Source organism: Schistocerca gregaria, chromosome X (genome assembly GCF_023897955.1).
Source record: "Schistocerca gregaria isolate iqSchGreg1 chromosome X, iqSchGreg1.2, whole genome shotgun sequence".
NCBI classification, from domain to species: Eukaryota; Metazoa; Arthropoda; class Insecta; order Orthoptera; family Acrididae; genus Schistocerca; species Schistocerca gregaria.
The window spans coordinates 127,525,409-127,553,240 of NC_064931.1; the positions used below are offsets into that span (position 1 = coordinate 127,525,409).

The 27,832-nt window shown below is 41.7% G+C and overlaps 1 protein-coding gene across 2 annotated transcripts in view; it reads right to left on the reverse strand.

Moving 5' to 3' along the window:
• LOC126299558 (probable serine/threonine-protein kinase DDB_G0282963) overlaps positions 1-27,832 on the reverse strand; it is a 137,137-nt gene that overhangs the window by 78,778 nt on the left and 30,527 nt on the right. Inside the window, exons 1-2 of one of the 2 annotated variants that reach the window (XM_049991553.1) lie at positions 26,863-26,985; positions 22,664-22,783 (exon numbers count right to left, since the gene is read on the reverse strand). Coding sequence is in view for 1 of the 2 variants with exons in the window: in XM_049991552.1 (XP_049847509.1) it covers positions 22,664-22,783 (120 nt within the window). In the remaining variant the exon portion in view is untranslated. Of the gene's footprint in view, positions 1-22,663; positions 22,784-26,862; positions 26,986-27,832 lie in introns of those variants that run through there. The other variant, XM_049991552.1, reaches the window with a different exon arrangement.

Here is a 27,832-nt window from a genome sequence, read left to right on the forward strand (position 1 = left end):
TTTAGTTACCTGTTGTAACCTGGTGTGTCTCTGGTGTTCTTTACATCTTATTTCAACTGTTCTTGTAGTTTGACCGATGTAAGCCATCCCGCATTCACATGGTATATGGTAGACACCAGGTTTCCTTAACCCCAAATCATCCTTGACAGTTCCAAGGAGCGTCTTGATCTTGTTAGGTGGGCAGAACACACTCTTAATATTGTGTTTCTTCAGGATTCTGCTGATCTTGGCAGATATAGGCCCCGCATATGGTAGAAAGGCTACTTTCCTGGTCTCTTCTTCCTGCTCCTCTTCTGTTGCCTCAGGTCGTCTGGTGGGACGGAGCGCTTTGCTGATGTCCCTGGTGGAGTATCCATGGTCTGTGAACACTCTTTGTAGATGTTCTAATTCCGCTGTCATGCTGTCTGGGTCAGGGAGTGTTTTGGCTTAGTGCATGAGTGTTCTCAGCACTCCATGCTTCTGTGCTGGGTGATGGCAGCTGTCACCCTGTAGATATAAGTCAGTGTGTGTTGGTTTCTTGTACACACTGTGGCCTAAGGTGCTGTCTGCCTTCCTCTTTACCAGGACATTGAGGAATGGGAGCTGACCATCACTCTCTAGTTCCATGGTGAACTTTATGTTGGGGTGTCTTGTGTTCAGATGGTCCAGAAACTCATCCAGTCTTCTCTTGCCATGTGGCCAGATGATGAATGTATCATCAACGTATCTGAAGAAACACGTCGGCTGGTAGGCAGCAGTTGTAACTGCCTCATCCTCGAATTTCTCCATAAACAGATTCGCCACTACCGGAGATAAGGGGCTGCCCATGGCCACTCCCTCAGTCTGCTCACAGAATTGGCCTCCACAAAGGAAGTACGTTGATGTCAAAATATGCTTGAAGAGATCCAGCAAGGCTCTGTCAAATTTCTCACTAATAATACCGAGTGTGTCCTGAAGTGGTACCCTGGAGAACAGAGGCACCACATCAAAACTGACCACGATGTCTGTGTCTGAGATCCATAGGTTGTTGAGACGTTCCACAAAGGACAATGGCTCGGCCACGAGAGAAACTCGCCGCGGTCGTGGACAGCATAAGGAGCTTCAGCAGAGCCATGATAGTGCTAGGATCGCGCCTATCGGGCGCGGACCCAATAGGGAACGCCTTGGGACGTCCGCTACCTCAGAAGAGAGCCGCAACAGGCGCGGACCGAAGAGGAAGTGCCTAGAGACTGATACCACCCACAGAAATGGCCACAGCGGGCGCGGACGGCATAGGGAGCACCACACACCGCCCAGGCATAAATATGGGACGAGGTCAGATCGCCAACCAGTCTCAGGGAACACCTGATGAAGACGCCGAGTTACGACATCGAAATATCGTGTTGGGAAGACGCGGACCACCGGCAGTACACCCGATTTTACGAGATGTCACGTTTTCTCTTGTGGAGTTAAGGAATGTTCGTTGGTGCTTGGCAATGAAGTCATGCCGAATCAAAGTTGACATCTTACTACAAAATAAATCTATGAATTCTTCAGAAGTTTTCTGAACAATTTCCAGATTACATTGGTCAACTGACGTCCACTGTCGGAACTGAACTTGTTCAATTAAGCCTTTAAAATTTTTACGTATGACAGTTTCTCCTGGGCAGTGTTCACAGTTTCCCATGTTGCAATCAACTGATGAAGGGTTGCAAAGTATTTTTGCAATGCACTGCTTATAATTGTTTAAGCCGCTGTTTGTTACTGTGTTTAGTTTGGCATTTTCTATCATTAATTTTATGTTTTGGTGAGTTGTGCTCACGCAGACAGTGTGTGTGCCACTCCGGCCAGCTAATACACAATGTTTTGGTCTCAACTCAGCAAATTTAGAGAAACCTATTTTTATGTTAGGAAACTTGTCTTTAAAATGCTTGCAAGCTTCTTTAAGGTTACACAAAATAAATCTATTTGGTATTTTTGTTTTATTTCCACTTGTTTCTGTAATTGTCACACAATCTTTAACACCTGGCATTGCCCTGCTAACTTCATCATTTTCATAAAATGAATGTACAATTTTGACAGTTTCTGTTGGTGAACACTTCCCTGGTTTTGGGTTTGGACCTTCCATGAATCCTTTCTCTTTCAAAATTTTATGGAATGCCGAAAAATGTAATTAGGAGCATTAAATACCCTCATTATTTTCCTGACACTCCACTTTTCAGGTAAACTTGTAAGAATCATTAGTTTTAGAATTTTTAAAGTTTCGTTTAAGATTTTCAAGAACAGATTCATCAGTATCAGTATCTGATGAAGAAGTTTCAAGAGCAACAAAAAGTTTACGTGTCATTGATGAGATTTTCTTCACTTTTGATTTGGCGTAATGCCTAGATGTTAGTTTTCTCTTGTCAATTGGGGACTCACCTAGTTCTTGAAGTGTTGTGTTAAATGTTTTAACAGCTACGGAAGTTGGAGTGAAGTCAGTGTCTTGGTCTCTGATGATTATCTCTGATCCAGAAGATTCTTCTTCCACACTTTCATCGCTGATGGGCCCTGGTGTATTTTTCAATTTGGTTACAAATCTTGGCACCACTTGGTATATGAGGAAATAATTTGGGCATCCATGTTGTGACATTTCTCAGTTTTTTTCTGTCTTGAATAAAATGATTTGACTTCTTCAATGAATTACAACACTGCACTCTAACAGCACTGCACTTTTTCATGGTTCCATATTTATACAAAAATCTGTCCTTCAATGTATAGATTTACTTGAAAATGAACTATTAAATATAATAGATACAGACTGGTCAAGACAGAGGTAACAATTGATTTGCACTAAAACCACAGTGCACAATAATGCTGTAGGCACACAAAGCCTTAGAAGGTAACAATGCAGACTGCATAAGCTCAACAATGGCTCCAGTCTCTTAATTATTGTACAGACATCAAGCCCTACGTATACGGTCCTCTACTGACGTACTACCTTAAAGGTCAGTTTGGTCCAACTAGGGCCGTTAGTGAAAAACAAGAGTCCGGAATAATTTTTTTAACAATGAACCCATCATCATCCCACATTTATATTTTGCCATGTGATTTACAACAGTATGAAGTAGTTATGGAAATATTTTGAAAATTTTAAATTATGTACTTTTTGTAAAAAAAAATTAAATCAAAATAATAATTACCATTTTGAAAAAGGTTATTAATTAGAAGTTATGTTTTTTGTCTATCACTGGAAAGAGCATGAAAAATGCTGCAAAAGACACTTCCCAGTCCTCTAGCTCAATTAGGGCACCTCCTAGGGCAATTTAAAAAAAGTCAGTTCACACATTTTTGGCCAGTTTTTAAAAAGTTTACATGACCATATTTTAGGAAAGGTTTGAGGTAAAAAATTGAAATCTGGTATTTTTCTTAGTTTCAGCACCCACTATAAGTATACCATCTTTCAGCAAAGTCTAAGAGGATGAGGTAAAATTTTTATTTAAAGTGTGTTGATTTGACATGGAATGGCACTATTGTGGAGAAGGCTAACCAAAAACTGCATTTTACTGGCAGGACACTTAGAAACTGTAAAAGATCTAATAAGGAGACTGCGTACACTACGCTTGTATGACCTCTTTTAAAATATTGCTATGTGGGGTGGGATCCTAACCAGATAGTATTGATGGAGTACATCGAGAAAGTTCAAAGAAGGGCAGCACATTTTGTATTATTAAGAAATAGGGGAGATGGACATCATTAAAACAAAGGCATTTTTCGTTGCCGAGGAATCTTCTCATGAAATTCCTATCACCAACTTTCTCCCCTGAATGCAAAAATATTTTGTTGACACTAACCTACATAGCGAGAAATGATCACCATGATAAAATAAGGGAAATCAGAGTTTGTACGGAAAGATATAGCCTTTTTTTTTTTGCGTGCGATACGAGATTGGAATAATAAAGAATTGTGAAGGTGGTTCGATGAACCCTCCATCAAGCACTTAAATGTGATTTGCAGAGTACCTATGTAGATGTAGTATGCATTGTATTTATGGATCTCATGGTGGAAAGCATGTGAAGGGGGAGCAATGCATATGACCCACATCTACAGTTTAATCAAATGAAATTGGTTCCACAGAACTTTTCAAGTCTCAAGCATCTATGATGTATATATGCAGACTGAAGCAATGAATGTAAATTTGTTCCAAGACCAGGATCTGAACCCAAGTCTCCTGCTAACTAGGCATATGTGCCTAATGAGTATTCTTGTCTTGGTGCAAATTTTCATTCATCGCTTTAGTCTGCATATATGTATATCATTTGCAGATTAGTTTACATGTTAATCAACATAATTTTCAGTTTCTTCTGTTCTGTATCCTCAAATGAATTGATTACTGTGTAGCACCACATAATTAATTAACTGCATTTTTCTCGCTTCCATCCAAACCAACATACTCCTGCATTCTTACGGTAGTCATGAAATTCTTTTCGTGTGTGGCACAACACTGCACATAGACACAGTAAATTTTGAGGTGCAAAGTATCTGATATCTTACTGTTTCAAGATGTGTGGGGCAAGGTTGATTTCCAATTATGTTCTATTCCATTGAAATATTATGTCTATAGCTCTGCTTCTGCTGTTTTGCAATAGACAGCAGTTGTAGCAAGTGGTGGTGCATATGGTAAGTCATACATCTCGTACAATAAGCTTATAACGATGGAAATAATCAATCTTTGACAAATATAATGTAATTGGATATATATAAAATATACTCACTAATTGGTGGCAGGAGAAAACACATATAAAATGCTAAGTGCATTGTACGCAATAGAGATGAGAGGGGGCAGCAAAAAATAGGTCAAAAATTGAAAGATGTCAAAAGCGAAAATGGAGTGAAGAAAGGAGTAGTTACTGTGAAGAAATGCTGAGATGGAAGAAATTAAAATAAATTAAGGCCAGGTGCGTGGTGAGAGACAAGAATATGTTGCAGCACTAATTCCCACATGTGGAGTTCTGAAAAACTGGTGTCTGGGGGTAAGAATCCAGATGGCACGCATGGTAAAACAGTCACTGAGGTAATGCCTATGCCCATTCATCCTAATTGATAACTTGGTGGTAGTCATGCTGATGTAAAAGGCCGAAAAGTAGGGAGATGGGTGCAGGAGGAGCATAAGGTCTGAAAGGATATTGCATAGATTGGGAGGGTGATGAAAGGCTATTCTTGGTGTGGTGTGCAGAATCTGAGACAGAATGGATCTCATTTTAGGGGCTGAAATGAGATCAATTCTAAGATTTTGCCCAGCACACGTAGAATAGCTTTTTGTCATACTCCCAATCAGCCAATATCCTTGTCAGATCCTATGTTCATTCTGCACCCATCTCCCTACCCTTTGGCTCCTACCCTTGTGACTGCCTCCACTGCAAGACTTGCCCTATGCACTATCCTACCACTACCTACACCAGTCCAGTAACTGACGAAACATATATTATCAAAGAGTCAGCCACCTGTGAAACAACACGTCATATATCTGCTGTTATGTAAACACTTTTCGGCCTTTTACATCAGCATGACTGCCACCAAGTTATCAGGTAGGATGAATGGGCATAGGCAGAGGGTGTCTACTGGCAACACACAACATCCTGATGCAGATCACACTCTACAACATGACAGTCATGACCTCAGTGACCGTTTTACCATGCGTGCCATCTGGATTTTCCCCCAGACACCAGTTTCTCAGGACTTCACATGTGGGAACTCGTGCTGCACCATGTCCTTGTTTCTTGCCACCCACCTGGCCTTAATTTATGTTAATTTCTTCCGTCTCAGCATTTCTTCACAGTAACTACTCCTTTCTTCACTCCATTTTAGCTTTCTACATCTTTCATTTTCTGACTTGTCTATTTTTTTCTGACCCCTTCCAACTCTATTACGTACAATGCACTTAGCATTTCACTCATATTAACTCGTTCATGATGTTTTACTAGTAACCTCTATCTTGTATATTACCCTGTCTTCCACATTTAAGCTCTCAGATTTTCAAATCTTTTCTAGTGCAGTCCCTAACAATAAGTATTTCTTTTCATCCATCTGGTAAGACTCCACTGACCTGGGGTTCTGGGCGACTTTTCTGAACTCTATCCCTTTTCCTAAACCTCTCCAGCCTTTTCCTTCACCCTCTCCCCTCCCCTTTAACTCTTCTGTCAAAAGAAGGAGCCACTGCGTCCAAAAGCTTGTATACCTAAAACCTTTTTTTACCCAATAAGCTTAGGTATTTGTACATATAACACTCTCAAAATATTAGTCAATCTGTGATTACATCACAAAATTATTGTCGACTGAATATGTCAACTTATGAGCCCAATTCTCATCATTTGTAGGAAGTTCTAATTTTCTGCTTTAACATGAAGAACTATGTGGCTGAGGCTCATAAAATGCTGGGTAAGACCAATGGTGAGGAACTTATTAGTGAAAGAACTTGCAGAGAATGGTTTCAACATTCCAAGAATGGTGATTTTGAAGTCTAAGGCAAACATGGCAGTGGAAGAGAAAATTTTTGAAGCTATTAAACCAGATGGAAACAATCACAGGAGATTGTTATTGAAAGCAACTGACATGTTTGAGCTGAACACTGAAAGACAAATAGCCACCATACAGCGATAGACAGGAAAAAGTGATTTTGCAGCATTACAATGATTGAACCCATATTGCAAAACCAATCAAAACATACTTGGAAACATTGAAATTGGAAGCCTTATTCCACCCGCTGTGTTTTCCAGCCAATGATCCCTCTGACTACCACCTTTTTTGATCAATGACATAAGGCCTGGCTGATCTGCAATTCTGGTCATATGAACAAGTGAAAAATTGGATTAATTTATGGACCTCCTCAAAAGACATCAATCTTTCCAAAGCAGGATTGCTATGCTACCCAAAAGATGGGTGAAATTAGTGGCCAGTAATGCCAATACTCTGAATCATATTTTTTTTTTTATAATTTTCTGACAATGAAGCCTCTAACTTTTTTAAAAAAAAGTGTGAAAAAACATTGTAGACCTAATAAGTTTTTACTGTAAACTATCAAAGTCTGTGTTTTATTTATTTGTATTTTCAGAAAATTGTAATTGAGATGGAAAATTATGTACCTCAATATTTCACATGCTGATGCTGCATGATCAGAAACTGATATCACTAGCTTTGCTATCCCTGCACTGGGTGTTAACAGCCCTGGCCATGCTGGAACACTTCAAAAATGAGAAATTCTACATTAAATACAACTGAACGCCTTAAACAGAGATAGTTGCAAGGCCATTTTGTTGTGCTACATTAACTTGGCATTCCTTTTCTACCTCAAGGACTTATGCTACATAACCCTCATGTACGGCAACACACCGATTTATTGATTGATTTCTTTACTAATCTGTAAAATAATTTACACTGTATAAATTTCATCATTCAAATGCTGAAAAATCAACAGCTTAAAATTAATTTCTTACAAAGTGCAGTTGTCAATCAAATTTCTTTTGTCTTTTAGTCTTAATTAATTACCATTTACACACACACACACACACACACACACACACACACACACACACAGAGAGAGAGAGAGAGAGAGAGAGAGAGAGAGAGAGAGAGAGAGAGAGAGAGAGAGAGAGAGAGAGAGAGAGTACTTATTAAATTAGGTAATCCGTTTTAATTCAGTTTCGCCATTGCTGTAGAAAACTTTTATTTTGTACATAATCTTTGAGTTTGGTTTTGAAAGAGCAAATAGTATCTATGTCCTTTACACATTGTGGTAATTTATTATTTAACTTGATGGCATTTTACAATAAACTCTGCTGACTTTTAACTTTATTTTTTCAGACAAGATGCCAATTACTGCTGTTTCTAGTTTTGTAACCATTTATTAAGCAATTTTTAACACTGTAGTCGATATGTTTTTACGTACATAACACACTGAAAAATATATATGCTAGTGACAGTTAATATTTCCAGCATTTTAAAAAGTTTGAGGCAGTGAACAGTGTTGTCACACCTGGTCATCATACACACTGCTCTTTTCTGCAGCCTGAATATTTTTCCTATTCACTACCCAAAAATGTATGCATTAACTAATAACAGAATAAATATAAGCAAAATATACTGATCTGAAACATGAAATACAGCATTTGAGAAGATGGCATGCTGTAGAGATTGTGTTACTAAGTATTTTTAACACACTTCCCACTTTATATGACAGTCAGCATGCATTCATAGAAATTTTGTGCTTTCCACAAATTGTGTAAATTCATTCGTCTACACGATTTCTCTATAAATTCCACAATTAAGTGCCAGACAGAGTGCTCACCCTACCATCTTCAAGGTATTTCTCTACCGTTCCCCTCTCAAACAGCACACAGGAAAAACCAGCATTTAAATCTTTCTGTGCAAGCTCTGTTTTCTCTTATTATATCATGATGATCATTTCTCCCTATGTAGACAGGCACCAACAGAATATATTCGCATTCGGATAAGAAAGTGGGTGGGTGAAATTTCACGAGAATATCCTGCCTCAATGAAAAACATATTTGTTTTAATGATTGCATCCCAATTCATGTTTCATGTCCATGGCACACTCTCCCCTATTTTGTGATAATGCAAAACAAGCTGCTGTTCTTTGAACTTTTCCGATGTCCTCTGTCAATCCCAATTGATACGGATCCCACATTGCAAATCAATACTTCAGAAAAGGATGCACACAGTTTCTTTAGCAAAATTGTTGGACTTTCTACATGTTTTGTGAATAAATTGCAGTCTTTGGTTTGCTTTATCCATGGAATTACCCACGTGATTATTCCAACTTACATTATTCATAATTTCAATCCCTAAGTATTTAGTAAAATTTACAACCTTTACATTTGTTTAATTTACCATGTAACTGAAATTTGGTGGCTTTCTTTTAGTACTTGTGGATGACTTCATACTTCTCATTATTTAGAGTCAACTGCCACTTTTTGCACCATACAAATATCTTTTCTAAAGCATTTGCAATCATCTAACGACTTTGCTAGATGAACAATGACTGCATCATTTGCAAACAATCTAAGAGGGCTGCTCAGATTGTCTCCTATGTTGTTTATGTAGATAACGAACAGTAGAGCGCCTATAACACTTCCTTGGTGAAAGCCAGATATTACTTCTACACTCCTGGAAATTGAAATAAGAACACCATGAATTCATTGTCCCAGGAAGGGGAAACTTTATTGACACATTCCTAGGGTCAGATACATCACATGATCACACTGACAGAACCACAGGCACATAGACACAGGCAACAGAGCATGCACAATGTCGGCACTAGTACAGTGTATATCCACCTTTCGCAGCAATGCAGGCTGCTATTCTCCCATGAAGACGATCGTAGAGATGCTGGATGTAGTCCTGTGGAACGGCTTGCCATGCCATTTCCACCTGGCGCCTCAGTTGGACCAGCGTTCGTGCTGGACGTGCAGACCGCGTGAGACGACGCTTCATCCAGTCCCAAACATGCTCAATGGGGTACAGATCCGGAGATCTTGCTGGCCAGGGTAGTTGACTTACACCTTCTAGAGCACGTTGGGTGGCACGGGATACATGCGGACGTGCATTGTCCTGTTGGAACAGCAAGTTCCCTTGCCGGTCTAGGAATGGTAGAACGATGGGTTCGATGACGGTTTGGATGTACCGTGCACTATTCAGTGTCCCCTCGGCGATCACCAGAGGTGTACGGCCAGTGTAGGAGATCGCTCCCCACACCATGATGCCGGGTGTTGGCCCTGTGTGCCTTGGTCATATGCAGTCCTGATTGTGGCGCTCACCTGCACGGCGCCAAACATGCATACGACCATCATTGGCACCAAGGCAGAAGCGACTCTCATCGCTGAAGACGACACGTCTCCATTCGTCCCTCCATTCACGCCTGTCGCGACACCACTGGAGGTGGGCTGCACGATGTTGGGGCATGAGCGGAAGACGGCCTAACGGTGTGCGGGACCGTAGCCCAGCTTCATGGAGACGGTTGCGAATGGTCCTCGCCGATACCCCAGGAGCAACAGTGTCCCTAATTTGCTGGGAAGTGGCGGTGCGGTCCCCTACGGCACTGCGTAGGATCCTATGGTCTTGGCGTGTATCCGTGCGTCGCTGCGGTCTGGTCCCAGGTCGACGGGCACGTGCACCTTCCACCGACCACTGGCGACAACATCGATGTACTGTGGAGACCTCACGCCCCACGTGTTGAGCAATTCGGCGGTACGTCCACCCGGCCTCCCGCATGCCCACTATACGCCCTTGCTCAAAGTCCGTCAACTGCACATACGGTTCACGTCCACGCTGTCGCGGCATGCTACCAGTGTTAAAGACTGCGATGGAGCTCCGTATGCCACGGCAAACTGGCTGACACTGCCGGCGGCGGCGCACAAATGCTGCGCAGCTAGCGCCATTCGACGGCCAACACCGCGGTTCCTGGTGTGTCCGCTGTGCCGTGCGTGTGATCATTGCTTGTACAGCCCTCTCGCAGTGTCCGGAGCAAGTATGGTGGGTCTGACACACCGGTGTCAATGTGTTTTTTTTTCCATTTCCAGGAGTGTATTTTATTTGATGGCTTTCTGTCAGTTACTACGAACTGTGACCTTTCTGACAGGAAATCATGAATCTAGTCACATAACTGAGATGATACTCCACAGGCACGCAATTTAATTAGAAGATGCTTGTGAGGAACGCTGTCGAAAGCGTTCTGGAAATCTAAAAATATGGATGCAATTTGATATCCCCAGTTGATTGTACTCATTACTTTGTGGGAATAAAGAGCTAACGGCATTTTACAAGAATAATAGTTTCTGAATCTGTGCTGACTATCTGTCAATAAATCATCATCTTCGAGATAATTGACAATGTTTAAACACAGTAAATGTTCCAAAATCCTACTGCAAATTGACATTAGTGATATGTGTATTTAATTCAGGGGATTACTCCTATTTCCTTTCTTTGGTATTGGTGTGACTTGTGCAACTTTCCAGTCTTTAGGTATGGATATTTCAAAGAGCGAGCAGATGTATATGATTGCCAAGGGCGGAGCTATTTTATCAGTGTACTCTGAAAGGAACCCGACTGGTATACAATCTGGACTGGAGGCCTTTCCTTTATTAAGCAATTTAAGCTGCTTCGCTACACTGAGGATATATACTTTTAAGTTACCCACATTGGCAGTTGTTCTAGATTCAATTCTGGAATACTTACTTTGTCATCTTTCATGAAGCAGTTTCAGAAAATTGTGTTTAGTAACTGTGGTTTAGTGGCAGGGTCATCTGTTACATCACCATTGTTATTACACAGCGAAAGTATTTATTGTGTCTTTCTGCTGGTATACTCCACAAACAACCAGAATCTCTTTGGGTTTTCCGCCAGATTTCATGACAGTTTCTCATTGTGGAAACTATTAAAAGCAATTTTCTTTTAAGTTCACGCTAAATTTCAAGCTTCTGTAAAACTTTACCAATCTTGGAGATTCTGGATTCTTTTAAATTTTTCATGCTTTTTTTTTTTTTTTGTTGCTTCTGCAATAATGTTCTAACCTGTTATTGTGTACTGTGGGGGATCAGTACCATGTCTTAATAAATTATTTGGTAAATATCTCTCAATTGCCATCGATATTATTTCTTTGAATTTAAACCCCATCTTGTCTATGCTTACATATTCAGATTGGTAGGAGTGGAAACTGTCTCTTAAAAAGGCATCAAAGGAATTTTTATCTGCTTTTGTAACTAGATGTAATTTTTGTTTATTTTTGGAGGGTTTGGATGTTATGGTATTCAGTCTTGCTACTTTCAGGTTACTGGAATCTGGTTTCTAAAAAATCAAGATGTTAGAGAAGAGTATCTTAAAGACGCTGACAAGACACTGGAGTCACCAAGTAGAAATCAAATCTCTTTTGCCATATTATTGCTTTTTAAAAAACTTAAAACGCGAGCCACAGCTCGCATGTCATCCACTAAAATGTCCAGCAAAGCAGGCAGCAGCCCGACCCTAAGACATAAGTGGCTAAAATAGGGGCAGAGGATCAGGAAATGTCTGACCATTAATGGCTCGCTACAGAAAGGACAGCTGGGTGCAGGCTTGCCACTCAACACATGGAAGTGACTAAAGTGGCAGTGCCCTATTCGCAAATGAGCTAACATTACTTTCTCACAGCGAGATGGCCAGGAGGAAGTCGATCAGGCTGTTGGGAGAGGTCTGACTTTTCTGAGTTTGTTCCCATGAAGGGAGCATCAATGGTCATGCCAAATTGACATGATATGCCGATAGAGAAAAGTACAAATATCTTGCAAGGGAACAGAGTAAGAGGTGGGCTGACCAAGATGGACTGCGGCCTTGGCTGCAGCATCAGCAGTGTCATTCCCAGGCACACCAAAATGGCCAGGAACACACATGAACATCACTTCGGCTCCCCCATCTGGGGACAAATGGAAGCAGTACTGGATCCGACGAACGATGGGATGGACTGGATCGGGATCATCTAGTCTCTGAAGAGCACTGAGGGAGTTGGAGCAGATCACACAGTGAGTGAGCTGGTGCCTACGGACGTAGTGAACAGCCTGATGGAGGGCAAAAAGCTCTGCTGTAAAGATTGTGCGCTGACCGAGAAGCTGGTATTGAAACTTATCAGCCCTGATGACAAAAGCACAGCCAACACCATGGGTGGACTTAGAACCATCAGTGTACAAAAATATGCTATCGGCAAGTTGTGAGCGAAATTTTATAAAGTTGCAGCGATAGGTCAGCTCGAGAGTCGAATCCTTCGGGAACGAGCTGAGGTCAAAACGAACAGAAGCCTGTGTCTGAAGCCAAGGTGGTGAAGGGCTCTCCCCCATTTGGAAAGTGGAAGGAAGTGTGAACTGCAGCTGCTCAAGCAGGTGACGAAAGAGGATGCCAGGAGGGCGCAGAGAAGAAACGTACATCTCGTACCGGTGGTCAAGAATGTCATAAAAAAAAAAAAAATAAATAAATAAAAAATAAAAATAAAAAGACTCAAGGGTTGGGTGGCCTGGCATGAAAGAAAGCCAACACGCATACCTACTGAGTAGTATGTCGCACCAGTATGACCGTGGTAGTTCACCGGCTTCTGCGTAGAGACTCTCAACAGGGCTATTACAGAAGGTACCAGTGGCGAGACTGATCCCCATATGGTGTATTGTATTTAGACAGTGTAAGATAGACGGCCATGCAGAGGAGTAGACAATGCATCTATAATCTAACTTGGAGGGGACAAGAGATCGATAGAGGCAGAGGAGGACAGTCCGGTCAGCTCCCCCCAAGAGGTACCACTCAATACATGAAGGACATTTAGGGACTGGGTGCAGCGTGCAGCCAGGTAGGACACATGGGGAGACCAACTGAGTTTCCTATTGAACCTATTGAACCTCGCAAAAGGACGGAGAATAAAGTACAGCAGCCACGAATAAATTTACAGTTCAGCTATTTGCTTTTACGAAATCTATTTTGTGTCAGTACTAACTGAAAATATGTTTCCAACTATGACGATCTGTTTTTGTATTTACTAATGCCGAGTTATTGTACGAGTAAATGTTCCATCTTTAAAATTCGATTTGACAGACAAGTGAAGCTCTAAGGACTTCATTGCATCCACAGACGGGAGAGCATTTTGGCCCAGTCACAAGGACGGTACAAGAAACGCCTTGTACCCACAGAAGTTGATGCCAATGGAATTGGTAGCAGAAAAGTGGAAGCCATTTGTGACACTCCATGAATAGAGATGGTCCAGACAACACTGAAGACAGCGTTGCAGGAGACATGTTCACTGGGAGCTGCAATAAATAGCAAAGTTGTCAACGAAAAGAGAACCAGAAACGCCCGCTGGAAGGCAGTCCATAATGGGGTTGATGGCTATGACGAAGAGGACGACACTCAGTATGGAGCCCTGAGGCACCCCGTTCTCCTGTGAAAAGGTGTTGGATAAGGAGGAACCCACACATAACTGGAAAACTATCTGTTAAAAATTCCCAGATGAAAGTGGGAAGATGACCACGAAGGCCCCATGCGTGCGTAGTACATAGAATGCCTGTCCATCAACAGGTATCATAGGCTTTCTCCAAATCAAAGAAAATGGCCACTGTTTGTCGCTTCTGCAGAAAATTATTCCTGATGAATGTCGACAGGGTGACGAGATGATGAACCGCCAAGCGGCGCTTTTGGAACCCACACTGAATATTAGTGAGGAGATGGTGTGACTCCAGCCACCACACCAATCAACCATTGATCATGCGTTCCATCACCTTAAAAACGCTGCTGGTAAGGGAAATTGGCTGACAGCTGGAAGGAAGGGATTTATCTTCACCAGGCTTAGGTAGAGGGACAATAATAGCTTCACGCCAAAGTGTGGGAAATACACCGTCAGTCCAAATACGATTGTAGGTATCGAGAAGAAAGTGTTTTCCTGCAGGAGGAAGATTCTGCAGCATGAGGACATGGAATGTATCAGGTCCAGGAGCAGAAGACTTGGATGAGGAGAGAGCACGTCCAAGCTCCCTCACAGTAAAAGGAGTATTGCAGCATTCGCGATTCAAAGAGGGAATAAGAGATTGCATGAGCCTCCTCTGCCTGTTTCCGAGGAAGGAAGGCAGGATGGTAGTGGGTGGAGCTTGAAACCTCCGCAAAGTACTGGCGCAAAGCGTTCAGAACATCTACAGGGTCGACTATGATGTTTCCCGCCACAGGATTGGGGAGTGGGCAGTAGTCCCCCAAACGAGAGAGGATGGAGTAAAACTGTTGAACAAGCTGATGAAGGAGACCCAGCATGCTTTATTGCTTTACTGAATAGTGCGGCAGCATTGCGCACGTATTTGCTTGTAGCGGATGCAGTTCGGTATCATAGAATGACAGTGAAAGATGTGAAGCGCACGTCATCGGGCACGAATCGCATTGCCGCACTCCACAGTCCACCAACGGACCAGGACCCGATGGGGAGAAGTAGTAGCACGAGAGATAGAGGATTTGGCAGCAGAGAGAATAACGTCCATGAGGTGCTCGATCTGATCATCACAGATGGAAATGGCCGTTCATCAAAGACTGCCAAGGAGGAATATAGCCTACAGTCAGCAAGAGAGAATTTCCAATGAGTGGGCCACTGTGGTGGGGTATGACTGTACAGGCGAGTCAAAAAAGGGAAGTGGTCACTTGAGTAAGTATCGGAAAGAGCACACCACTCGAGACGTCGAGTGAGCTGGGCAGAGCAGATCGAGAGGTCTAAGTGGGAATAAGTGTGCGTGGAATAAGAGAGAAACTTGGCTTCACCGGTGTTAAGGCACACAAGATTAAGATGATTAAGAAGATCCGCCAAAGGAGAACCTCTCCGGCATGCGACAGGTGAGCCCCAAAGAGGATGATGAGCACTGGTGTCACCGAGGAACAGAAAGGGTGGAGGAAACTGAGCAACAAGCTGCATCAGGTCTGCCCTAGTGACAGCAGAAGATGAAGGGATATAAATGGTGCAGAGGGAAAAGGTAAATTCGGTAAGGAAATCACGGGCAGCAACTGCTTGCAGGTGGGTGTGCAAGGGGATAGGACGATGACAATCATCATCTCGTACAAGCAGTATGACCCCACCATGACCACGAATCCCCACCCTAAGTGGAGGGTCCATCCGGAGCAAAGTAAAATGGGAGAGACCAAAATGGTCTTGAGGACGTAGCTTGGTTACTTGGAGACAGACGACGAGCGGACATTGCGATCGATTGTAAAAGGGCCATAAAATTTAGGAACACCAGAGAATAAAGAAGAAACTCACCTCAACGAGCGCTTTTTAGGGCGAGCTGTCAAGGGAAGACGACCACTGGAATCCACAGGTGGACGATCTTCATCCATCAATTCAGCGGGGTCAATGGAGCTTCCCCAGTGTCGGTCAGTTGAAAGGGACCGACGAGTCGAAGAGGACCCACAAATTGGAGGGGGGGGAAGACTGTTTGCCTTTGGATGATTGTTTTGGCTTTTCACGACTGGCAGAAGAGCCAGACGGTTGCGAACTCGAGGTACACAAGAAATCTTACTGGGAATAATCCTTTTTGAATTGATGGTTCGGTGGCTGCGCCTGCAACTGTCTTCGCCGGTGAGCGCGAGGAGAATAGGTAGCAGAATCTACTGCCCGGGAAGTGGGAGAAGCAGTGTCAGCTTGAAGGCAAGACAACTTTGCCACCATAAAACTGAACAGTAAGTCACAAGGTTGTATAGCCAATCGGCATAGGAGAAAGGTAACAGTGCAGGCAATCAGCCCTCCCTGAGCCTAGCCGGTACCAGGGAGTACGTATGGGTCCTACATGTCAACCTGAGGCTGGAAATTACCCGTTACCCAGTCTCCTGCTACGCATCAAACCCGTGCTTGGCCGTCAGGCACACACAGGGAGGAGGAGAAAAGATAAGAAGGAAAGGAAAAAAAGGAAGGATGCCCTCAAATGCCACAGTGTAGGAAAAGGGGAGCAGAACAGTGCAGGGAAGGAGTGATGCAGGGCTGGGGCCCCATGGTCGCCAAGCACGTACTCACCAAAGAACGGTGAGCCCCCTGGGGGTTTGTTTATGCAGAGGTCCATAGTGTGTGTTTTCTTTATATGAAATATGACTTCATAATTTATTGCCCAATTATATACACTGCTAAGTGTTTCTTCAGCTTTCTCTCTTAGTGCTTCTGGTGACCTGTGAGTAACCAGTACACTGGTATCATCTGCAAGCATTATTGTTTACCCATGCTCGATACTTTGTTGGAAATCATTAATTTAAGTTAGGAACAGTACTGGACCTAGCACGCTACCCTCTGGTACACCCTATATTTATGTATTTTTGGTCAAATGCATGTTTCTCAGTATATTTAGAGCTACCTGATGCATGCATAATTAAAGTTCACTAGCTCAGTGGTTCCAGGGATGTCTTGTGATGCAAGGGGGGCCCAAGTTCCCAGTTCTAATGGTGGTGTGGACCAGTGCACTCTAGGATCTTACACTATGTGATCAAAAGTATCCGGACACCTGGCTGAAAAGGCTTCCAATGTCGTGGCAACCTCCATCGGTAATGCTGGAATTCAATATGGTGTTGGCCCACCCTTAGCCTTGATGACAGCTTCCACTCTCACAGGCATATGTTCAATGTTTACATTCCTTACACCAAGCGAGGCATCGTTTGGCATTTACAAACATGATGTGTGGCTTATCAGCGGCCGCTTGACCGTGAAACCCAAGTTTTCTCACCTCCCACCTAACTGTCATGGTACTTGCAGTGGATCCTGATGCAGTTTGGAATTCCTGTCTAACAGTCAGGATGTATGTCTGTCTATTACATATTACAACCCTCTTCAAATGTTGGCAATCTCTGTCAGTCATCAGACGAGGTCCACCCATATGCTTTTGTGCTGTATGTGTCCCTTCACATTTCCACTTCACTATCACATCAGAAACAGTGGACCTAGGGATGTTTAGGAGTGTGGAAATCTCACTTACAGATGAATGAAACTAGTAACACCCAATCAACTGACCACATGTGAAGTCCATGAGTTCCGTGGAGTGCCCCATTCTGCTCACTCATAATGCTCAATGACCACTGAGGTTGCTGATATGGAGTACCTGGCAGTATGCGGCAGCACAATGAACCTAATATGAAAAACTTATGTTTTTGTTCACTGCCACTATAGATATTGCACTGATGTTGCTTGTACGGCATGAACAGTTGGTGTAATTACTTTTGAATGAGCACTTGTGCGCACAGTAGTAAATTTTGTAGTGATTTATTCACTAATGGGGGACACACGGCGAAATCACTGGACTTTGAGACTGTGGTAGATGCAGTGTTGATACATAAATGCTATAAGCATACTGTCATCAGATTAGAGCTTGTACATGTACATCAGCCTACAATTTTTGCTGACAGTCAGTAAATATTTAATTTATTGTACAGCTTTGTCTTCCATTGGCAGCAATAGTTGCCCAAATATTGGCCTAACAAGAACCTTAGCTGCATTGGAGGTGTAGTGAATACTGTCAGGATCAGAAAGTGGCTAGTGTAAATGCAACCCCATGACACGAGAGCCATAAACATTTAAAAAGTGGTTGCACAACTGATCCACCGATTTCAGTGTGAATGGTCTCTCTGAACTACACAACCCCACTTCAATCAGAGTAGAAGGAGTTAGCTTGCGAGGTTTGCATCTAACACAAACCCAGACATTGCTCACCAAGTTATCCAAGTTCCTTCACATGTACACCATTTAGTATTACCAAGGAAAACATGTAGCCATGCCTGCACTATTACAACAATACTAAGAAACTGTAAGAGGATATTATGACAATGGAAAATCTGGAATCCTATCACTTACAGATGAATTATAGTTGGTACATAAGTGTGCGGAAGAGATCACAGAAGCACACTGAGCTTCTCCCCACAACCACCTGCCTCCTCAATGCTGCAGCCTAACTGGGTTGTATAATGATCTTATGACTTTGGCTGGACTGGGTGGTAGGGAGACGAAAGAGGTGTGGGGTAAGGAAAGGAAGGAATGACACTGGTGGAAGAGGGGGCAGAGGGAGGGAGAGAATTAATGAGGGCAAATCCTGCCAGTTTGGTATATTTAGGTAAATGCAGGGGAGGATGCAGGCTGTTTCAAAAGAAGGCATGGGGCAGGGGAGGAGAGGGGGGGATAGAAGACACTACTAAAAACAGTCCAATGGAAATATGAAAGATACACAGTATGACGAAAGGTAACAAAAGGAAGAAATATGAAAGCTAAGGTTGAGTAGAAAAGAACAAGGGATGGTACGAGACTGACTGAAGAAGAATTGAAGGATTCAATTCAAAAAACTTGATGGTTGAGGGCGACTGAGATGGCAGGAGTTGTGAAGCAGCTATACAGTTGTGGAAACAAAGAAAATTGGTAACTTTGCTATATGTTTAATTTCTCATACCTAGAGTAAAACTTTGCAAATGAGACCATGGTCATCTTTTGATTGTAAAATTTTCCAGTCAAAAGGCGATCGTCATGTCATTTACAAAATTTGATATCTGTGAGGTAAGTTTGATTCTGCAATACAACACATCCATCTTTAAGGACTTGGGCACAAGGAGTTGGCCATGCTCCATCACTGACAGAAACACTGTGAATTGGTCTCGATATCTAAATGAAATACTTAATGAATAATGTCTGTTATATAATATCAATAAATGTAAGGTATGTTTGGTAAAAATTTGTAAGTTCTTTTATCGAAGTATTTGCTCTTTATTAGTGTTTCTGTTGTACTGTAACGCTTTTGATTTTGCAGTTCTATATCCAGTTGACTGCAGACAATAGTATTCAAATTTGAGTGTTTACATATTTCATAAGAACAATTTCATTTACATACATGCGAATTTTTATACTTATACTCCTATTTAACTACACAGAAATTTCATGCATTACATCAGGCACACATGCAACAGTAGGAAGAAGAAAAAATCTTTAAAAGAAATACTGTAAAATTAGAAATATCTGTATACTATTCAATTCATTTGATGCTACTAATTAAATGAATAATTCAGGATACCAAATTTGTCAGTTGTTACTGTTACTGAGAGTAATGGTTACACCTCAAATTTTGACCCCATAAAAATATTATCTATATAAACACAGGGTATATTTATCAGAAAGATAACTAGTCATTCATCATAACACCCTTCCACTCTGGTTTCATGAAAAACGTTATTCCACCAATAACCTTATATAATTAAAATGGACACAGTAACCATTGTTTGGCAAATGTACACAAGAAAGTCAAGAGCTTGTGTGTGCGTGTGTGTGTGTGTGTGTGTGTGTGTGTGTGTGTGTGTGTGTGTGTGTGTAACATTAAATGAAAATATGGGGTTCAATTAATATACAATTATCTGTGGACAAAGTGTTTTTAATATATTTTCCTTACTGTGGACATAAAAGACTATCTTTGTAGCTTTCTTATGAGCCTGCACTTTGTTTTCCAGAATATATATTGATTATAGCTACTTCAAAACTATCAAAAGAAAATACAAAGGACAATTTTTTCTTACGTGTGTGTAACAAAAATTTCTCTCCTGAACCCAATGAATGACATGTTCTGATATCTTTACTTCAGATTTTATTTTCATTATGTATTTTTAAACATTTCTTTTCCTACCACATCTTTTCTGGTAGGTGTACATTTTACTATTTACATTCTGCCAATTGCATATGATAATTAGAGACTGTGTATTACAACAAAAAGTCTGGGCAGCATGATAAATCTAAGCATGCAGCAAACTGCACTAAAAACATAAAATTCTTGTTCTAGACAGTAAAAAGAGGATTTTACTTTAAATTACTGGCCTTGCAGTTTATGGCATCACGAGTGCCTACTACAAATGACAGCGTGATGTACGCCTTTCCAAAGATCCATGCGCATGTGGGAAGTGCAAAGTAAAAGGTTAGGTATGGAAAGCACTATATTTTAAAATTTACATATTACTAAATTTCATTTGCAGCATGTTAGACAGGGATGCCTTATGTAACTTTACATCTGCCACTAACTTGACTCTAAAAATTCATAATTTGGTGTATTTTACTGCTCATACACGGCACAACATAATTTTTAACACATATTGGTGCTCATGTTTGCAATAAATGACAACTGTTATCTTTCTAATGAGCTCAGCTTAGTAACTTCAAAAAGTGGGTTGCCTCGTTACCTCACCAAACCAGATGTACATACATTATAACCTTTAAAAGAAAATTAACTCCATAAAGTAGAACAGTAAAGTTACAGTAACATCAAATATACAACAGGAAAATTACTTTGAATAGCTCTAACTTTACCTCACAGACAAATTTTTTATTCCATTTACATTATCAGTTCTTGAAGTAAAAGATACCTGTTCTGTAACTGAAATTTTCTACTTATCATATAAAAAATTAAAAAATTCTGGTGATGTATTATTAATCAACTATCTTCAAATCTGCACCCTAAATGAACCAAGAAACCTTTCTTACAATAATGAAGTAAATGTTAAAAACTAATATCCATCACTGTACACCTATATTAATCTAACTTCCTTGTGCCTCAGTATTTCAATTATGACGTAACATTAAATGAAAATGACACATGGTTAAACTGTGATATAAATGCTGACACACCCTAAAAACAGATCAAAATATTTTGAAAAATTTTAACTTCATAAGGCATCCTGCTAACATGCACTGGTTGTATTTATCTCTTGTCACTACAGTCCTCAGAAAAGGCCAAGCAGACTTCAGCTCACACTTATTTGTTGAGTTCAAATGGGGAATTAAAAAATGTAACTGCCATACTTATATGACTTCAAAAATTATACAATTAGTTATTATATAATGCAATGTACTGTTAGCATTCAGTTCTGTAAATACTAACTCCAGAGTCAACGGCCCATTTACTACACATGAGAGACAGCTACTCAACTTACCTGTACGATGACTGGCAACATTTTTAAAATACACATTTATGCTGCAAAGTCATTGAAATAAAATTTAAATTGCTAATGTCAGGTGTATTAAGAAATTCCATATCAAAAGATGCAGTACTTGAGAAATAATGTTTTCACCATTTGTTCCATGTTAAAACTGAATGTAGGACCATGGCTCAAAACCCAGATACCTGCAGCTGCCATTTAAGACAAATCCCTCCAGTTTTACCATCTGCATATTCTTTGTACAACATCTAAGTGTCTCACACCATACAATTATCAATACAACTCTCCTTCCAGGACAGGTATCCAAATTAAGAGTGTTGCCCTGGCACTCAGTTTTAACCTATCATGAATGTCTGGTATAGAAAATGATCTACCTTGAGAAGTAAACTTCATTACACAACATCTTTAATTGCTCTTTGGGGAAGTTGAATAATTAGTTACAGTTACAATGGTGCATGTTGTTGTACCCTAACAGTTTCCTTCAGAAATACCTTCCCAGAATTTGATAAGTCACATTTACTAGCATTCTAAAATTTTAACATACAGGTAATGTTTTAAATGAGACAATTTCATAAAACATTCCATAATTATCTCTGTTCCAACCACTGAAGGAATGCTTTTGATAAGTCACTAAATAAATACTTCAGAGTATTAGCCTTCCTCACTTTTTGAGAGAATTTTTCTTAAGATGCAGTGGCTGACTGTTTATTACAATAATGAGAATTCCAGTATGGAAACAATAAACAAAACTTAGGGCATGTAAGCACTTAACTATTGCTGATTAGTGGTGATGTAAATGCCCCCCCCCCCCCCCCCCCCCCCCCCCCTTACACACATAATGGCATTGAAAGATGCAGTCTCTCTTGAGCTCCCACTCTTTTTCCAGTTTAAGCACAGACATACATCATCACTAAAAGTTAGCTCAACCTCAGTGTTTGCATTTCGCAGTCTGCATTTGCACTTAAACAGAAAAAGAGCAGCAGCTTGAAAGATGGGTGAAATTTTTTGTGCTGTTACATACATGTACCACATATTAATCAGCTGCAGGTGAGTGGTTGACTACTCTCACTGTTTTAGTCTTATTTATTTTGGCAAGGAAAGCATGAATGTTTTGCTGCCTACAAATTACCAGATGCATAAAGCAAAATTATAAATCATGATTTTCTTACTACTTCGAGTGAAACAATATCTTTAAATATACTAAAAGGAAATTGGATGCACTAATTAAAATACTTACATGTACTCATCATAGACATCTTGCTTTGGTAAGGAAACATCTTGATCCTCCTCTAAATGAGTTTTAATCCATGTTATTGTCTGATGGATTTCAAAACGGCTCCCAAGAGGATTTAAAGGTCTGAAAATGGAATTACAAATTTATTAATATGTTACACTTTAGCTGTGTACTAACTGCATGCAAGATAACAGCTGTGCCTTAATATCACCACCAGTTGGAACATACCCTAACAAAGAACAGCAACCACTATTAACAGATTTTCATCATAGTCAATGTTCTGTCCTCTGTGTCTCCATGCCAAAACACTCACTCTACTATATATAGTCAATAGTGAACTTTTCATCTCATAACATACATTTATTAGTCATAATATCATGTGCAAGGAAAAACAAAATGTTTGAAATGGTTAAAGCAAACAGAGAAGTAGAACTGATTACATACTCCAAGAAATACTGTACTTTATTTTTTAAAAAAAGTGATTAAAAATAAAAAAGTCCAAATAATATGTGAAATAAATGATTCAGATAATAAAATTAAATTTATATGGATAATATAGTTAAGAGAGAAACTGGGAAATCAGTTAAGGAATGTGACAACATTTGTTATTAAAGAAAACAGCCAAATAATAAATGATAGCAATCAGGTAGTCAATGTATTTAATAATTACTTCTTTGAAATAGCTCAGAAGATTGATATGGACAGTTCAAGGGATAAAGCCATAGAATATATGCAAGAACCAATGCCTTTTATACAGTGTGTCCCAAGAGGAACGATCAGTATTCAGCGATATGACAGGAACGATCATTCGAAGCAAAAAAGGTTTATAGATCTTATAATCAAAGTTTTCCCTGAGACATTTAAGTCTCATCTTTATCTGCAATAATGATGGAAAGTTCCATCATTATTGCAAAAACGTTTAATAAACATGGACTATACAATTCATACCTTCAGAGCTATGAACATTTCTTCATCTTTTATGCTATGAAACAAATCTCACATACAGCTAGCTCTTTGCTTTCTATATTTTTGGAGGAGGTAGAACAGACCAAAAACACGAAAAAATTGAATAGTAAACATGGGTCCAAAAGAGCATACCTTAAGAGCTATGAGCACTAGTTCAGTAGAAGAGATGTGTTTCACAGTACCAAAGATGACAAAATGCTCATAGAGCTTAATACATGCACTTTAATTGCCCATTGTTACTGGACTTTTTGTTCTTGTTTTTGTCCATATTTCAAGCTCTCAAAATATGGAAAACAAAGAGCATGCAGTAGAAGATATTTGTTTCACAGTATCAAAGACAAAACTCTTAATGGATGCATTTTAGAGCCCGTCTTTATTAGACTTCTTCGCTTCAAATTATCATTCCTGTCATATCCCTGAATATTGACTGTTCCTCCTGGAACATCTTGTACAAAAGCAAATTTATCTGTGCCAAAGAAATAAAAAACATAATTAACTAACTCTCTCAAAACCAAAAACCCAGAGTTATGAATATCTCAAGTAAAATCCTGTTTTCACATACACTATGTGATCAAAAGTATCTGGACACCCCAAAGAACATACATTTTTCATATTAGGTGCATTGTGCTGCCACCTACTGCCAGGTACTCAATATCAGCAACCTCAGTAGTCATTAGACATTGTGAGAGAGCAGAATGGGGTGCTCCGCAGAACTCACAGACTTGGAACGTGGCCAAGTGATTGGGTGTCACTTGTGTCATACGTTTGTATGAGAGATTTCCACACTCCTAAACGTCCATAGGTCCACTGTTTTTTATGTGACAGTGAAGTGGAAACGTGAAGGGACACGTACAGCACAAAAGTGCACAGGCTGACCTCATCTGTTGACTGACAGAGACCGCCAACAGTATGGCGAATGCACGGTGAATGTCATCTGCCAGCGTGTATAGTGCCAGCAGCAAAATTCCTCAATGATTGACTGTTTCTGCCCATCAGAACATGAGGTCAGCCTGGTCCTGGTTTAACTGTGGTTGTTCCTTCGTATTTCCATTTTATAATGACATCACCAACAGTCCACATGGGCAGCTTCAGAAGGATTGATATGTCCCCAATGAATCTGTTGAGACGGAGGGGGGAGACACGGAGGGGGGAGAGGCGTGGGGGCGAGGGTGTGTGGGGGCGAGGGTGCGTGGGGGAGAGGGTGCGTGGGGGAGAGGGTGCGTGGGGGAGAGGGTGCGTGGGGGAGAGGGTGCGTGGGGGAGAGGGTGCGTGGGGGAGAGGGTGCGTGGGGGAGAGGGTGCGTGGGGGAGAGGGTGCGTGGGGGAGAGGGTGCGTGGGGGAGAGGGTGCGTGGGGGAGAGGGTGCGTGGGGGAGAGGGTGCGTGGGGGAGAGGGTGCGTGGGGGAGAGGGTGCGTGGGGGAGAGGGTGCGTGGGGGAGAGGGTGCGTGGGGGAGAGGGTGCGTGGGGGAGAGGGTGCGTGGGGGAGAGGGTGCGTGGGGGAGAGGGTGCGTGGGGGAGAGGGTGCGTGGGGGAGAGGGTGCGTGGGGGAGAGGGTGCGTGGGGGAGAGGGTGCGTGGGGGAGAGGGTGCGTGGGGGAGAGGGTGCGTGGGGGAGAGGGTGCGTGGGGGAGAGGGTGCGTGGGGGAGAGGGTGCGTGGGGGAGAGGGTGCGTGGGGGAGAGGGTGCGTGGGGGAGAGGGTGCGTGGGGGAGAGGGTGCGTGGGGGAGAGGGTGCGTGGGGGAGAGGGTGCGTGGGGGAGAGGGTGCGTGGGGGAGAGGGTGCGTGGGGGAGAGGGTGCGTGGGGGAGAGGGTGCGTGGGGGAGAGGGTGCGTGGGGGAGAGGGTGCGTGGGGGAGAGGGTGCGTGGGGGAGAGGGTGCGTGGGGGAGAGGGTGCGTGGGGGAGAGGGTGCGTGGGGGAGAGGGTGCGTGGGGGAGAGGGTGCGTGGGGGAGAGGGTGCGTGGGGGAGAGGGTGCGTGGGGGAGAGGGTGCGTGGGGGAGAGGGTGCGTGGGGGAGAGGGTGCGTGGGGGAGAGGGTGCGTGGGGGAGAGGGTGCGTGGGGGAGAGGGTGCGTGGGGGAGAGGGTGCGTGGGGGAGAGGGTGCGTGGGGGAGAGGGTGCGTGGGGAGAGGGTGCGTGGGGAGAGGGTGCGTGGGGAGAGGGAGGGGGGAGAGGGAGGGGGAGAGTGAGGGGGAGAGTGAGGGGGAGAGTGAGGGGGAGAGGGAGGGGGAGAGGGAGGGGGAGAGGGAGAGGAAGAGGGAGAGGGAGAGGGAGGGGGAGAGGAAGAGGAAGAGGGAGGGGGAGAGGGAGAGGAAGAGGGAGGGGGAGAGGAAGAGGGAGGGGGAGGGGAAGAGGGAGGGGGGGGAGGAAGAGGGAGGGGGCGGGGGAGAGGGAGGGGGAGAGGGTGGGGGGTCGCAATGATGATGTGCCGAACATGCCACAGACTAACGAACACCTCATTTGGCTACTGAAGAAGTGTCAGAGCTTGGTAACATAACTCCCTAATACAAAATTACAGCTAATGACATAGAGCTGTATCCTAAAATTAACATTCTTTTTTCATGAGCAATAACAGTTATTTTACATAATATGAATAATAATCAATGAAATCTTGAAAAATTATCATTTCATGCCTCATGAACCTTTCTGTAATTTTTCTTATAATTTGTGAATAAAAAAATGGTATTTTATGTGGAGAGACCGTTTTGAAATCCAAATTAATACTACATATGTATCTTATTTTAGAACAGGTGTGTTGTTGTTCTTGCACGCATAATATTTTCTAGTACGTTCATGGAGGTGGTAAGCAATGAGACCAGTCAGTAATTATTAACATCTCATTAACTTTCTTGTAAGGGAATCTCAGCTTGTTGAAAAAGATTCACCGTGATAATGATGTACTGCAGAAATAACTGAATATACTGTATAGATGGAAAGAACAGGACTTGAGTAACTGAATATACTGTATAGATGGAAAGAACAGGACTTGAGTAATTTACGTGATGTATTATTAACCCCTATGGCACATTATGTTTAAAGAGTGTTGATTACATTCATAATTTCCTTGTCAGAGCTTGAGTATCTGTGAGCAGGTTGTATGTATGTCACACTGGTATTGTTTCTTACATGTATTCTGTTGCTTTATCCCTTGAACTGTCCACACCAGTCATCTGAGCTACTTCCAGGAAGTGATTATTACAGTTAATTACTCAGTGATAAGCCACACAAATACCCGTTTACCATCTGCATGTAGAAACATATCACATTCTATATGGTCAATCAAAGGGAGATGAGATATTTGTGAATTGCATCTGTGTCGCATTCCACTTTCATCGACAAGTGAAAGACTTAACCATGAAACACCAAAACCTAAAAAAGAAATTACAGTCATGTCTTATGCAGGCTCAGAATGTTATTGAAATAATCTTATTTCTAGTCACTCCCTGTACCTCAAAATTATTATATGTTGTTTTATAATGAGGATTTCCACAGGACTAAGTTACTAGGGACACTACAAGGCTGACCTTACACTCATTACCCAATTAGGATTTGCAATTAAACAGCATTTCGTTTTCAAGGAAGCAAATACAGTAATTTTTTCCTCTTCTAAATCTTACACTCTGTTCAATCATACTCCACACTAAGTAATATGACTGCAAACTCTCATCTATTCTCCAAAGTCATTTGTGTGTGTTTGTCTGTGGTTTCCAAACCACTAAAGTAAATGGAACTACTCACACCCCTGTTACATCAGTCATAGCCACTCCAGGATTCTCTCTTTTATTTCATCTTTACCAAATATCAAACATATTCTTAATGCTATAATTATAATTTGTTACTTTAAATATCCAACTTTTTCCACGCTATGGCCATTTAACAGCGAAAAAGCCAGATGGCGTAAGTTGTACACAGTTCTCATGTATTAGTTAGTTTTTACACAATTATTACTTACTTTTACAAATGAAATTCATTTTAAATTTGCTGCAGGTTACTTAACAACAAGTATCTACCTAACTTTCGGGAGACTGCTCAAGGGACCACCATCCAGTCAGCATAAATTTCATAAGATATGTGGTTAAACAAAGAAATAAGTATCTAATTGGTGTAGATCTAGTTTAAATAAGCATCTCACTATTTGCTTTAAGAGTTTTGTGGCAATCACGGAAAATCTAAATACCGACATCCAGTTAGTGATTGAACCCAACTCCTC